Source organism: Coffea arabica, chromosome 8e, assembly GCF_036785885.1.
Source record: "Coffea arabica cultivar ET-39 chromosome 8e, Coffea Arabica ET-39 HiFi, whole genome shotgun sequence".
NCBI classification, from domain to species: domain Eukaryota; kingdom Viridiplantae; phylum Streptophyta; class Magnoliopsida; order Gentianales; family Rubiaceae; genus Coffea; species Coffea arabica.
In genome coordinates, this window is record NC_092324.1 from 44122398 (window position 1) to 44136823 (window position 14426).

A 14426-nucleotide genomic window follows, 5' to 3' on the forward strand; every position below is an offset into this window, starting at 1 on the left:
GTTAGCTTGCAAGCCTAGGTCAAGAATAAAATTCTTTACCTAATATAGAAAAAATGAACTTCAACTTGTGGGCTGTATTAAATTCTCGAGTATACCTGTGGCTATTAAACTTCAAGATTTTCTTGATGTACCCTGACACGAAGGAAAACATCCTTAATGAGATGTAATTTTCTGACAACTTCATTCATATGCATCCTGTCATTTGGTAATCTTGCAGAGCACTTGAGTCCAATTTTCAGCAGGGAAATAATGCAGTCAATCTCTCTTCCACCATTAATAGTTTCCCCCCCAGGAGTCATATTTCTGTTTTCATCTCCTTCAAGAAAAAGCAATGGATCCACGATCTCATAAACTAGTTCGTGCAACGCCCCATTAACATAGTTATGTAGATCAAGATCACCCACGAACATATCATCTGTTGGCCTTCTCCCTGTAATCATCTCTAGCAAAAGAATGCCGTAGCTGTAGACATCCCCTTGAGTTGATGCCGCAAGACCCATTCCATACTCTGAGATTTTGTTTCTAGACATGTTATTATTGGGTAGTAAAAGAAAAAACTATAAAAAAAAAAACTAAGTGATTAAAATTAATCAAATGTTAGATTGGGGCATAATGGACCTTCTTTTATAACAAAGTGACTTGACTAAAATTAGCTACTATGCATCAGTGATTAGAGATCTCCTGTAAATCTGAAAAAAAAAATTTAAAAGAATTAAATGTCCCAAAAGTTCTATATTTCTGTGCACAATTAAGTAACATCTTGACCATAAAAGGTAGTAAATTATAATTACCTGGAGCTGCATAACCGATTGATCCTTTTAAGGCAATAGTACTGCTGGTTCTTTGCTCGGAAGAAGTGTTGACGGGTTTTGGGAGAAGCCTTGCCAATCCAAAATCACCCACATGAGCAACAAGATCATTGTCAAGAAGAATGTTACTTGGTTTTAGATCACAGTGAACAATCTCAGCTTCGCAGTGGTCGTGAAGATATTGCAATGCTGAAGCCACATCAATTGCAATATTTAGCTTCTGAGAAAGATTAAGACTTCTTGAGCTTGTTGCCTGAGCAGTTGTCTCTGAAGGATGCAGCCACAGGTCCAGATTTCCATTTTCCATGAACTCATAGATTAGAGCTTTGAATTCATCACCCTTGGAATCAATACTGGAGCAATAACTCACGATAGAAACGAGGTTTCTGTGGCGAATATTTCTCAATGCTTTGCACTCGGCCTTAAAACTTTTCGAAGCTCCGTTCTTTTGAAGATCAAGAACTTTAACTGCTACAAGCTTGTTGCCATGTTTTTCTAGCCTTCCTTTGTAGACAGATCCAAAATTTCCTGAACCAATTAAGTTTTCTGGAGAAAATCCAGATGTTGCACGAAGAAGTTCATGGTAAGAAAGCCGTAAGAGCTCATCGATTCTAGGGGGCATGATAGAGAATCCAGCCACCAGTCTTCTTTCTCTTTTTCGATATACCAAGAAATATAACAACACTGTAACAAGGACCAGAAGCGTTGCCGGTAAAACAATGGACAGCAATATGACAACCTTCAGCTTTCCTCTGTTTTTCCCCTTAATCACTGGACAAGGTGGGAACTCCAATTCCGGAATGCCTCCACAGAGTTTGTTGTTGCCAATCAATGATATTTGACTTGCATTGCTGAAAATCCCTGTGTTTGGTACCTCTCCCTCGATGTTGTTGTAGGAAAGGTTTAAGTACCTTAAATATTGAAGCTTCTCAAGTTCTTTTGGTATTGATCCAGTCAAGTTATTACGTGAAAGGTCTAATTTCTGGATGCTCTTCCAAGAAGCCAAATTTGGTGGAATTGTTCCTTGGAAAAAATTGGCCTGCATGGAGAGATTCGCCAGATTTGAACAATCAGCAAGTGATATGGGTATATCTCCAGCAAATTGGTTGTGGGAAACATTGAAATCCACCAAATGTATAAGCTTTCCAACTTCAGGAGGTAGAGAACCACTAAATGAATTTTCACCTATTTTGATGTACATCAGTGATGATGAGTGCGTCTGCAAAAATTGTGGTGATATAATTCCAGTGAAGTTGTTATGAGATATATCCAGATATTGCAAATTTTGACAGCTCATAAGAACATTGTCAAATATATTGCCCCCTTCAAACTGGTTAAATGATAAGTTCAGATGGTATAGACGTGTGGCATTGCATAGGGTAGAGACTATCTGTCCTGACAACTCATTTTGGTATAGACTTAGAAGTTGCAAATTTTGTAATTTGCCAAAATCTCTTGGAATGACCCCTGAAAGATGGTTTTCTTCAAGGCCAAGGAGATATAGGCTGACAAAATTTCCAAATCCTTCTGGAATAGTTCCTGACAGTTGATTTCCCCCCAAGTACAATTGAGTGAGTTGATTTGAGAGATTGGACATGACTCTAGGTATATTACCTCCAAATTTATTGATACTCAGGGCAAGGATTCTTAGATTACTGCAGTTGGTCAGTGATCCAATAAAACCCAAGTCGCCTCTAGAATTACTGCCGAAGAGATTATCACTAAGAGATAAAACATTAAGTTGTGTCAGATCTCCTAAATTAGTTGGAATTTGGCCTGCAAACATATTTTGGTCGAGATCAAGTATCTGAAGCCCAGAAGCATTGGTGATTGAAGTTGGAAAGTTTCCAGAGAACTTGTTTTCCCCAACAGCTAATAGTTTCAGATTTGGTAGGGTGAGACCTATGTTGGTTGGGAGATTACCATAAAAGGAATTTTCGGGTGCTGAAATGGTAGTAATGGCTGAACTATTAAAGATAGAAGCAGGGATTGTACCAGAGAGTTTATTTTCTGCAATTCCTAATTTAGCTAACCTTTTTAAGAGCCCCATTTCCATGGGCAAATTTCCCTCCAGATTGTTAAAGCCAAGACTGAGTGCAGTCAATGATGATAAGTTACCAATGCAGGAGGGAATCTCTCCTGTAAAATTGTTTGCGTGAAGATAAAAAATTTCAAGCTTCTTCAAATTGCTCAGCTGATCAATCGGAATTTTCCCCTCTAGCTTGTTCATCTTTAGGTTAATAGTCGTCATCTCTAGGCAGTAGCTCAGGTTTGCTGGGATTTTTCCACTGATTGCGTTACTTGAGAGGTTCAAGACTCTCAGCCTGAAGAGGCGACCAAATTCTTGGGGAATCTCACCATGGAATTGATTCTCCTCAAGATGGATGAGCCTCATGAAGCTTAGATTTCCGACATGAGGAGATATGGTTCCAGACAACTGCTTATGCCTTAGAATCAAGGCTATGACCCTTTGATGTCGAGTACCACAAGTGACTCCTTCCCACTGGCAATGGTGCTGTGAGTAGCTCCAAGAATTCAGGACTCCAAACGGGTCATCATATATCTGCTTCTTGAATTCAAGCAGAGCAAGGCGATCGGTCTCATTTTGAAAATGTTTTGCAGCTGAAAAGTTCACGGCAACTGAGAGTAGGAGAAAAATGCCCGCTAATGTTGATGATGAGCGAAATCCCCACATGGTATTTGGAATTTGGATGAGCTGTGAAGGCAAAGATGGATTAATTTGCAACAAACTGATGATTGAATGATAAAAGTTTCTGCGGAATGGGAACAATAATGTTTGAGCTGTTATAGAATCGTGTGTATAGCCCACGCAATTGGAACTAATTTTCTTGGTATATTTCTGCGGAAAATGAGCTAAACCTCGTTGTCAGAACTTAATACAGAAATGGTCAGTAAGCTTCCACCAACTTGCAATTTACGCATATCGACCATGACTAATACTTTTCAAAGCTGGGATTAATGTGATCATCTACCAGATCGAGATGATGATTAACAGGAAGCCTTCATTTGTGTGGAGTATTTGATCTTCCCAATTAACACAAATCACAAGAATCTTGATATGCTAGAATCTGTCGGTTGGCTTAGGTGAGTTCTGTTTAATCTGTTCCCAAATTTTCCCCTTTTTATGTTGTTTTAATGCCATTTTCTCAAAAAAAAAAAAAATTTAATTTGTTTAAAAAGAAGGGTTTGTTTTTTATGTTATAATTTTTAGTTTTTTTCTTTTTTTTTTTTATGTTAACTTAATGTCATATGTGCATAATCAGACTGTCATCCTGAAGCTAATTTGCTTCATTTTAGAATGTGTGATAGACAAGAAAAAGTTTTTTTTTTTCCAAAACATGAGAGACAATTTGGTGGTCCCAAGATTTTTAATGAAACGGAAAAATACTTAGTGAAGACTATCATTTAAGGTAGCATGTACGGTCCGCAGCTGGGAAAATGGTTATTGGTCCTTTACGTATCAATTTGGAAAATGACCAATACACCAATTCGAAAAAATACACCAATACACCAATACCCTTGAGTCTGCTCAAGGGTGACAGTTTGCTCTGTTTGCTTTTTTTTTCTTTTTTTTTTTTTCAAGAAATCCACCTTGAGATGGTAGAAATTTTGCATGTAATCCTTCCAGTTTGCTGAGAAATAAATGAAAATAAAATGATTGAGCAAACATAAAAGCCTAATTTTCCACATTACATATCAAACACCAGGGGCCTTGGCTTAGCAACGAGACCAAGTCCCGATCACTTGTTCACGCTGCTATTTCTTCTACCTGTGCATTTACTTATCTATTTATGTTTTCTTGTTGTACATTCTTCTTATTTTTTCCTTTTAATTGAACAATAAAGTCCATGAAGCCAGTTAAAACTTAGAATTAATAACAAAGTTCTTTTCATTTTCATTTTTTTTGTTCATCAATAAATAGAGGGTCAGTTTGTAGTCAAAATCCTACTGTTTTAAATCTTGAAACATGCATTAATTATCCACTAAATCATAAGCTCATTCTCATTTAGCAAACAACTCCGCATTCTGCAGTAAACTCAAAGCAGAAAATTTTCCAAGTAATGTATCACTGCTAGACAGTTTTTTTTTTTCATCAGAATTTTGATGTATTTTTTAAAAAGGTTATGACCCTTTTCCCCGATGATGATGATGATGATGAAAATAATAATGGTAATAACCCCAGTGCACTGAAGCCAAACATAAGCCCCATTTGGTAAGTGAGTTTTTTGGGAATTTGTCTAAAATTTTACTGTAATTTACTGAAGAATTTATAGAAAAATTTTTTGAAGTGTGTAAAAATTTCTTTAAGAAAAGAAAAACTTTCCTCTTTTTTCTCCTTTCTTTCCTTTCCGCTTCTTCTCCCCCACGCCACCGCAATCTTTTTCTCCCTCCCACCTCACTAACTGCCCGTCCTTGCCAGCTACCAGCGGTAGAAACTTTCTTTTTCTCTCTCTCCATCCTACCTCTCCTTTTTTTTTCTTTTCCCCTTTCTTTCCTTTCCTCTTCTTCTCCCTCACTCCACTGCAATCTTCATCTCCCTCCCTCTATCTCCTCCTTCCCTTCTCCTCTCCCCTCTATCTCCTCCTTCCCTTCTCTACTTCCTTCCTCTCCCCTCTTTCCCTTCTCCTCCTTCCCCTCTATTTCCTCCACCCTCTCCTCCCCTCTGCCCCCGCCATCTCCTTCCCCCTCCCTTCCCCGATCATGACTAGATATGGCAACTGCTTATTCCTTAGAGTCAAGGCCGTTGTTAATAAACCCGAATCGACTCAACGGTTGAACCGGTAGGTCCGGTGACCCGACCATTAGACCAACGGGGTCTCTAGTTTGATCGGACAAGAAATTGACCTGGTCAAACCCGATTGACCCGGTAGTTCAACCGGAAACCCAGCCAATTTTTCAATTGACCCGATTAACTTTTTTTTTTTTTTTTTAATTATGGGTCTTTGTTTTTGAAACAAAATGTATATATGCTTTTGATAAGGTTTGTATACTGGATCTTCATTTAAATATATATAGACTTTACCACTTGTTTAGTTTTTATTTAACAACTAAATTTTTTTTAATAAACTTGTTTATTTTTTATTATACAATTAATCTTTTTAACTTTTAAACTGACAATATTTGATTAGTTAGAAAATTACTTTGTTTTTAAATAATAATAAAAAATAATGCTATATTATTGAAAAAAAACAATATAAATTTTGTTTTATACTTGACTATATTATTTATTTATTTAAAAGTATGATAAAGTGAAATTAAATCTTCTATTAATATCTATATATTTATTATATATCTTTCTAAGTATATCATTAGTATCTAAAAGTACTTTATTTTATGTATATTAAAATTACTATTTTATATTTATAAATGTTAAATTAATACTTACCGGTTCAAGTAGTTATCCCGTCCCTTTGCCGGATTTCTTATCAGGCCGGATTTAATAGCCACTCAAGGCTATGACCCTTTGATGTCGAGTACTACAGGTGACTCCTTCCCACTGGCAATGGTGTTGTGAGTGGTTCCGGGATTTCAGCACTCCAAACGGGTCATCATATATCTGATTCTTGAACTCAAGCAGAGCAAGACGATCAGTCTCATTTTGAAATTGTTTAGCAGCTGAAACATGGCTTACTGAAAAGTTCATGGCAACTCAGAGTACGAGAAATATGTTTGCTAATGTCGATGTGCGAAATCCCCACATGGTCCTTGTTGGGATCGGCTACAAACTGATGATTGAATGATAAAAGTTTCTGTGGATTGGGAACACGGTTGAGCAGTTAAAGATTAGAGCTTAATAAAGAAATGGTCAGAATTAAGCATATCGACCGTGATCCAATTCCTGGTACCGGTAGTTTTTCAAGCCACGAAAATTACTTGCAAAGCAGATCGGAAACAATTAGAAGATAAATTCCCAATGTTTTGCATTATGAATCATTCATTCGTTAACCCGACAAATTCTTATCAAAGCAAAAGCTATCTCTAGTGAATTTTTCATTGATATATTATTGATCCAAAGTAATTGTACATCTATAAATAAAATGATGGATTCTTATGATTTAACAAAAGGGAAAATTGATCGAAAAGCTTCTCATATTTTATTAAATAAATTTTGTCATTCCTGATTTTTAAATTATTGACCTTACATCGCTTACAAAATCTAAATCGATCAAATTTAGTCTCAATTGGATTCTCCGTAAATTATGATGCAGTATGAGAGATGATCAATAGTCTTCCCAGTTTGGCCCACAATTAAAATCAAATTTAACGGAAGATGGACTCTCAACTTAGTCTATCGTCATCCGAACCAATACCGATGGGGGCCATTCAGTGACTGGATTAATGAATCATAATTCAAGACCCATAAATGAAACTAAAAATTTTCCACACGAGTGATTATGAACCCCCTAGGGCTCTTTGCCAAGGGCCCAGTTAGCAGACTTATTAAATTGGGCAAACTGTACTAATACCGGCTGAACCTTTTGAAAAAATTTCTTATTTTGTTCGCTTGATTTTTTTTTCCCCAATTCCATTTGATCATTTAGCTTAGCTTAGATGCCTCGTCTTTCCCATTCGTCTAATTTCTGCCTTTATCTCACTGATTAAAAGTTCCCAGATTTAATATGGTATCTACTCCAGAGACATTTTCATCTATTGTTTTCGTCTGTTTAGATCTAGAAATGAGACATACTGATAAGATATGGGTATTAAGTATCGGATTAATAGATGAAATTGGATGAAATGGGCAAAATATGATATTTACTATTAGGGTTTTTCTAACGGACGCCTTAAGGTACTCGATAACACATTTAATATTCACCTAACCTATCATATATATATACACACATATATACACGTATACTAACAATCATTATCCTCCATTGCATTTATATACTTTCTCTATTTAATTTGGCTTACCATCCCTTGTATTTATTTACTTTTTCTAATTAACACCTGAAATATTGTTTAACGGTGCCCTATAAAACAAACTGTTACTATTATTGTATAACCTATTTGAGACACCCCCAACAAAATAGGAATACAAATAAAAAAGGTTAGTACATTTAGACTGATTATGCAGGTGATGATGCATATGATTATCATGTCTTTTAATACTAAATGAAGTTTTTTTTTTTTTTTTTTTTATGACCACCATGGCCATCGATAACTTGATCGGGCAATGTATGGATATGCTAGCAAGGGAACATATGGGCTTTTTGTGCAATTGATTCCTGTCCTCTACCCCTTTATGTCGTTCTCATTGTGACTAAGGCTCCGTTTGATAACACTGAATCTGAATTCTGAATTCTGAATTCTGAATACTGAAATAATTAATTTGCTGAATTTTAAGCACTGAAAAGATATATATGAATGTCTGAATCTTAATGCTGAATCTATTTATACTGTTTGATAAATATTCATAACTTAATGCTTAATAAGCTAAATTGTACAATTTTGTCCTTCTATCTTTTAATTCAAAAAGGAAATAGAACCTATGATTTAATTAATTTAAAATTGTTAGGTATGAAAATGACAATGATTGTGAAGAGCAATTCATACAATGACAATGTTTCTTTGTGTGGGAAAAGGGTATGATTTCATCGTTTTGAAAATGGGAAAATGAGCTTTTAATACTCCAAAAGCACGTTCAATTACATTTCTCAATCTTGCATGTGCTTGGTTAAAGCGTTCTTCTTTTGATCTTGGACGATAAGCATTTCGAAAATCAGACAACCAATATCTAATATTTCGATATGGTGTCATAAAGCCACGTGTGTGGATAAGCTGCATCACATAAATAATATTTATCTGCACAAAAAAATATCAAAATATAAATGTTTGTGGATGAAAATTACTGCAAAAAAATACTACTATTGTTAAAAAAAAATTTTGAATAGAGAATATCAGGTTGTTTTGTTTAATTAGATAAGGATTTTGAATAGGGAATATTAGGTTGTTTAATTAAATAAGGATTTTGAATGTAATTAACAAATAGGGATATATTTGGTAGATAAGATAAAGCAGTTGAAGTAAATCTCTTGATTCTTATCAAATTAAGCATTCAGCTACGATTCTTGTGCTGAAAAAAATACATACAAATTCAGCACCACTTAATAAGTTCAGCAAGTGAATTTTTATTTATCAAACACTCATAACATCTGAATGTCTGAATGAATTCAGTTTCAGCACTTTTTTATGTTATCAAACAGGCACTAAGATTTCATGTGGTAGCAAAATCAACATTCAAAGAAAGGCATGCTAATGTAAATCAATCATAGGAGCAAGAGCATGCCCTGTAATTAAGTACTGTACGATTTATTGTATAATGTTTATTATGGAAACATAAGATTCAAAACATTCAGTTCCTATAAAGAAAGAGCATACCACATGAACAGCTATCAGTTCAGTTCATATTTGAGTCGTCCATTTAATTTTTTAAATAAGAGAGCCAAAGGTGTCTTCTTTAGCTGCTCACACAGCTATCAACTTCAGCTCAGAGATTCAGACCAACAAACAGCTGCAAATCCAGATACATCTTTTTCCACGCTAGTGAGCACAACACATAATTCCTTTTTTTTTTCTTTTTCTTTTGGCTAAAATAGATTCTGAATGGTAGAAGTGAGTTAGCTTGCAAGACTGGTCAAGAAAAAATCGTTTATCTAAAATAGAAAAACTGAACCTCAATTTGTGACTGTATTAAATTCTCATATATACCAGTTGCTATTAAACTTCAAGATTTTCCTGAGCTACCCTGACACCAAGAAAAACACCCTTAATGAGATGTAATTCGCTGACAACTTCATTCATGTGCATCCGATCATTTGGCAATCTTTGTGAGCATTTGAGGCCGAGTTCCAACAGGGAAATAACACACTCCATCTCTCTTCCACCATTGATCATTCTTCTGTTTCCATCTCCTGCTTTACAAAGAATCAAGGGGTCCACGATCTCACAAACTTGTTCAGACAGAGCTCTATTAACATAGTTATGCAGATCTAGCTCATCCATAAACATATCATCCGTTGGCCTCCTCCTAGTGATCATCTCTAGCAAGAGAATCCCATAACTGTAGACATCCCCAAGAGTTGATGCCGCAAGACCCATTCCGTATTCTGAACTTTGTACAAGAAAATCTTTAAAAAATAGGGAAAATTATCTAAGGGAGATAATTGGATCAATTGTTTAGACATATAATTTAGGGAAGGGGTGGGTTGGGCTGAACCTCCTACTTATAATAATTAAAACAAAACCTATAATTTGAGAGTTTGATTAGTCTGCACACAATTAAGTAAAATCTTGACAACAAAAATTTGCATTACCTGTGGCTGCGTAACCGATTGTTCCTTTTATAGCAATGGTACTGCTACCTTCTTGCTCGGAAGATCTGTTGACGGGTTTCGGGAGAAGCCTTGCCAATCCAAAATCACCCACATGTGCAACAAGATCACTGTCAAGAAGAATGTTACTTGGTTTTAGATCACAATGAACAATCTCTGCTTCACAGTGGTTGTGAAGATACTGCAATGCTGAAGCCACATCAATTGCAATGTTCAGCTTCTGAGAAAGATTAAGGCTTCTTGAGCTTGTTGGTTTATCAGTTGTCTCTGGATGCAGCCACAGGTCCAGATTTCCATTTTCCATAAACTCATAGACTAGAGCTTTGAATTCATCATCCTTGGAATCAATACTGGAGCAATAACTCACGATAGAGACAATGTTTCTATGGCGAATATTTCTCAATGCTTTGCACTCGGCCTTAAAACTTGTGGAAGCCCCATTCTTTCGAAGATCAAGAACTTTGACTGCTACAAGCATATTGCCATGTTTATCTAGCCTTCCTTTGTAGACAGCTCCAAAATTTCCTGAACCAATTAAGTTTTCTGGAGAAAATCCTGAAGTTGCACGATGAAGTTCATGGTAAGAAATTCGCAAAAGCTCATCGATTCTTGGGGGCATGCTAGAGAATCCGGCCACCGGTCTTCTTTCTCTTTTTCGATATACCAAGAAATATAACACTGTCACAAGAACCAGAAGCGTTGCCGGTAAAAGAATGGACAGCAATATGACAACCTTCAGCTTTCCTCTGTTTTTCCCCTTAATCACTGGGCAAGGAGGGAACTCCAATTCTGGAATGCCTCCACAGAGTTTGTTGTTGCCAATCAATGATATCTGCCTTGCATTGCTGAAAATCCCTGTGTTTGGTATCTCGCCCTCGATGTCGTTGTAGGAAAGGTTTAAGTACCTCAAATATTGAAGCTTCTCAAGGTCCTTTGGTGTTGGACCAGTCAAGTTATTACTTGAAAGGTCTAATTGCTGGATGCTCTTCCAAGAAGCCAAATTTGGTGGAATTGTTCCTTGGAAAAAATTGGATTGCATATAAAGATTCTCCAGATCTGTACAATCAGCAAGTGATATGGGTATATCTCCAGCAAATTGGTTGTGGGAAACATTGAAATCCACCAAATGTATAAGCTTTCCAACTTCCGGAGGCAGAGATCCACTAAACGAATTCTCACCTATTTTCATGTACATCAGTGATGAGTGCGTCTGCAGAAAATGTGCTGAAATAATTCCAGTGAAGTTGTTTTGAGATATATCCAGATATTGCAAATTTTGACAGTTCATAAGAACATTGTCAAATATATTGCCCCCTTCAAACTGGTTAAATGATAAGTCCAGATAGAATAGATTGGTGTTGTTGCATAGGGTAGAGACTATCTGTCCTGACAAGTCATTATGGTCCAGACGCAATCCTTGCAAATTTGGTAACTTGCCAAAATCTCTTGGAATAATCCCTGAAAAAGAGTTCACTTCAAGGCCAAGTTGAATTAGGTTGACAAAGTTTCCAAATCCTTGTGGAATGGTTCCTGACAGTTGGTTTCCTCCCACGAGCAATTCAGTGAGTTGATTTGAGAGATTGGCCATGATTTTAGGTACATTACCTCCAAGTTTATTGCCACTCAAGGAAAGAATTCTTAGATTACTGCAGTTGGTCAGTGATGCAATAAAATCCAAATCTCCTGTAGAATTATTGCCGAAGAGATTGTGATAAAGATTAACACTTTTGAGTTGTGTCAGATTTCCTAAATTAGCTGGAACTTGGCCTTCAAACTTATTGCGGGAAAGATCGAGTACCTCAAGCCCAGAAGCATTGGTGATTGAAATTGGAAAGTTTCCCCCAACACCTAATTCTTCCAGATTTGGTAAGGTGAGACCTATGTTGGTTGGGAGATTGCCATGAAAGGAATTGCCGGCCACTGAAATGACAGTAATGGCTGAACTATTAAAGATGGAGGCAGGGATTATACCAGATAGTTTATTTTCTGCAGCTGAAAATATAGATAACCTTTTTAAGAGCCCCATTTCCATGGGCAAATTTCCCTCCAGATTGTTAAAGGCAAGACTGAGTGTAGTCAGCGATGATAAGTTCCCAATGGAGGAGGGAATCTCTCCTGTCAAATTGTTTGCGTGAAGATAAAAATTTTCAAGCTTCTTCAAATTGCTCAGCTGATCAATCGGAATTTTCCCTTCTAGCTTGTTCTCGATTAGGCTAATGGTTAGCAACTCTGAGCAGTAGTTCAAGTTTGCCGGGATTTTTCCACTGATTGCGTTACTTGAGAGGTTCAAGGCTCTCAGCCTGAAGAGGCGACCGAATTCTTGGGGAATCTCACCATGGAATTGACTCTCCCCAAGTTCCATAAACCTCATGAAGCTTAGATTTCCGACATGAGGAGATATGGTTCCAGACAACTGCTTATCCCTTAGAGTCAAGTACTGCAGGTGACTCCTTCCCACTGACAATGGTGTTGTGAATGGTTCCAAGAATTCAGGACTCCAAACGGGTCATCATATATCTGCTTCTTGAATTCAAGCAGAGCAAGGCGATCGGTCTCATTTTGAAATTGTTTAGAAGCTGAAACATGGCTTACTGAAAAGATCATGGCAACTAAGAGAAGGAGAAATATGTTTGCTAATGTTGATGATGAGCGAAATCCCCACATGGTATTGGGAACTTCCATGAGCTGTTGGATGCGAAGATGGATTAATTTGCAACAAATTGATGATTGAATGATAAAAGTTTCTGCGGAATGGGAACAATGTTTCTGCGGAATGGAATGGGTAGTTCTGCTTATATTAGCCCAAACAACTGGAACGAAATAATTTCTTGGTATATTTTCGAGTAAAATGAGCTAAACTTCGTTTTGAGAACTTAATGCAGAAATGGTCAGCGAGCTTCCACCAACTTACAATTTAGTAACCTAATAAAACAAACACGCAAGATGATTATTGGTCCTTTACGTATCAACGACCATCAATTTGGAAAATGGCCTAGACAGCGACTTTATAGAAATCAAATGCGCTTCTATTTCTAAATTCTAGCGTGCATTTTTCAGTCAATCTGCCTAGGGGAGTCAGTTGCTCTGCTCTAAGTCTACACAAACATACAAAACTGAGCACAAATAATTTATCTGAGGTTGGAGAAAATGTATTCTTTTTTCTTGACCTAAACAATAAAAGTATTCTCTTTGTCTTAGTTAGTTATATTTTTATTCCTTTTTCCTCATCTTCTAATTGACAACCAACCTAATGTCTTCTCTCAACTTACACTTCTTTGTGTGTTTTACGAGATGTCAACCACAATTTTTGCGATGACTAGTCAGCGGCGGATTTGTATGTAGGGGCATGGAGCACCGAATTCCATTAGTATAGCCTTCAATTTTAGTAATTTTTTCGCTTTGCCCCCCAATAAATTTTCCTCAAAAGTGAATGCACCGCTCCAAAATCAAATGACTAGGTTTGCAATTTGATGGAATTGGAATACTAAACAATTCAAAATCAAATGCTTTTTACTCTAATCATTTGGTTTCCTTGAAAGTCATTTTAATTTACTACTCATTAATTAAATACTTTCTTTGGACTTTTTCCAATAAAATAAATATGGAATTAAGTAATCCTTTGTGAAATGAACAATAAAGAGAAAGCAATATTTTCCAATACAGCATACTTAACAATATCGTAGGCAAACGAGCAGATTAAAAATGTTTAGCATGCTTTTTTAAAAGAAAATGATTATTTTATTAGTAAGTTTTAGCATGTCATTTTGGGTTATATTAATCATGATATGCATGTATTACATTTACTTGTTATACAAATGCTATTGTTATGGCTTTCAGAAAAAAAAAAAAAAGAAGAAACTTTAATATTAATTTTGCTTCTGCTAGAAATTATTTCTGGCTCTGCGCTGTGACTAGAGGTGGCAAATCAACCCACTTAACTAAATTTACCCATACCCGTCCGTGAATAGATGGGTATGGGTATCTTAAATTTTTGTATATGGGTATAAATGGGTTACCCAATAATACTCATTTATTAAATGGGTATTATTGAGTAACCCATCAAACCCAATTAACCCATTTAGAATTCTCTTCCCCCCAAGTCTCTTCTTTACCCCCACCTTTTTTGTTTCAAATTTTTTATTTTGTCATGATGTTAACTACTTTTGTTTCATTATTATTATTATTATTATTATTATTATTATTATTATTATTATTATTATTATTTGTTGGTTTTATCTTATTATTTTATTTTCTCTTAGTT

The 14426-nt window shown here is 36.0% G+C and overlaps 2 protein-coding genes across 2 annotated transcripts; both read right to left on the reverse strand.

Moving 5' to 3' along the window:
• Positions 1-663: 663 nt before the first annotated feature.
• On the reverse strand, positions 664-3504 carry LOC140012802 (LRR receptor-like serine/threonine-protein kinase EFR). Its single transcript, XM_072061115.1, has 2 exons — positions 792-3504; positions 664-689 (listed from the first exon to the last, which is right to left on the reverse strand). The coding sequence occupies exons 1-2, from the start codon at positions 3502-3504 to the stop codon at positions 664-666; spliced, it is 2739 nt and encodes a 912-aa protein (XP_071917216.1).
• A 5751-nt stretch (positions 3505-9255) lies between these two features.
• LOC113704845 (uncharacterized) lies at positions 9256-12880 on the reverse strand. Its single transcript, XM_027226717.2, has 2 exons — positions 10148-12880; positions 9256-9940 (listed from the first exon to the last, which is right to left on the reverse strand). The coding sequence occupies exons 1-2, from the start codon at positions 12534-12536 to the stop codon at positions 9552-9554; spliced, it is 2778 nt and encodes a 925-aa protein (XP_027082518.2). The 5' UTR covers positions 12537-12880; the 3' UTR covers positions 9256-9551.
• Between the last annotated feature and the right edge of the window lie 1546 nt (positions 12881-14426).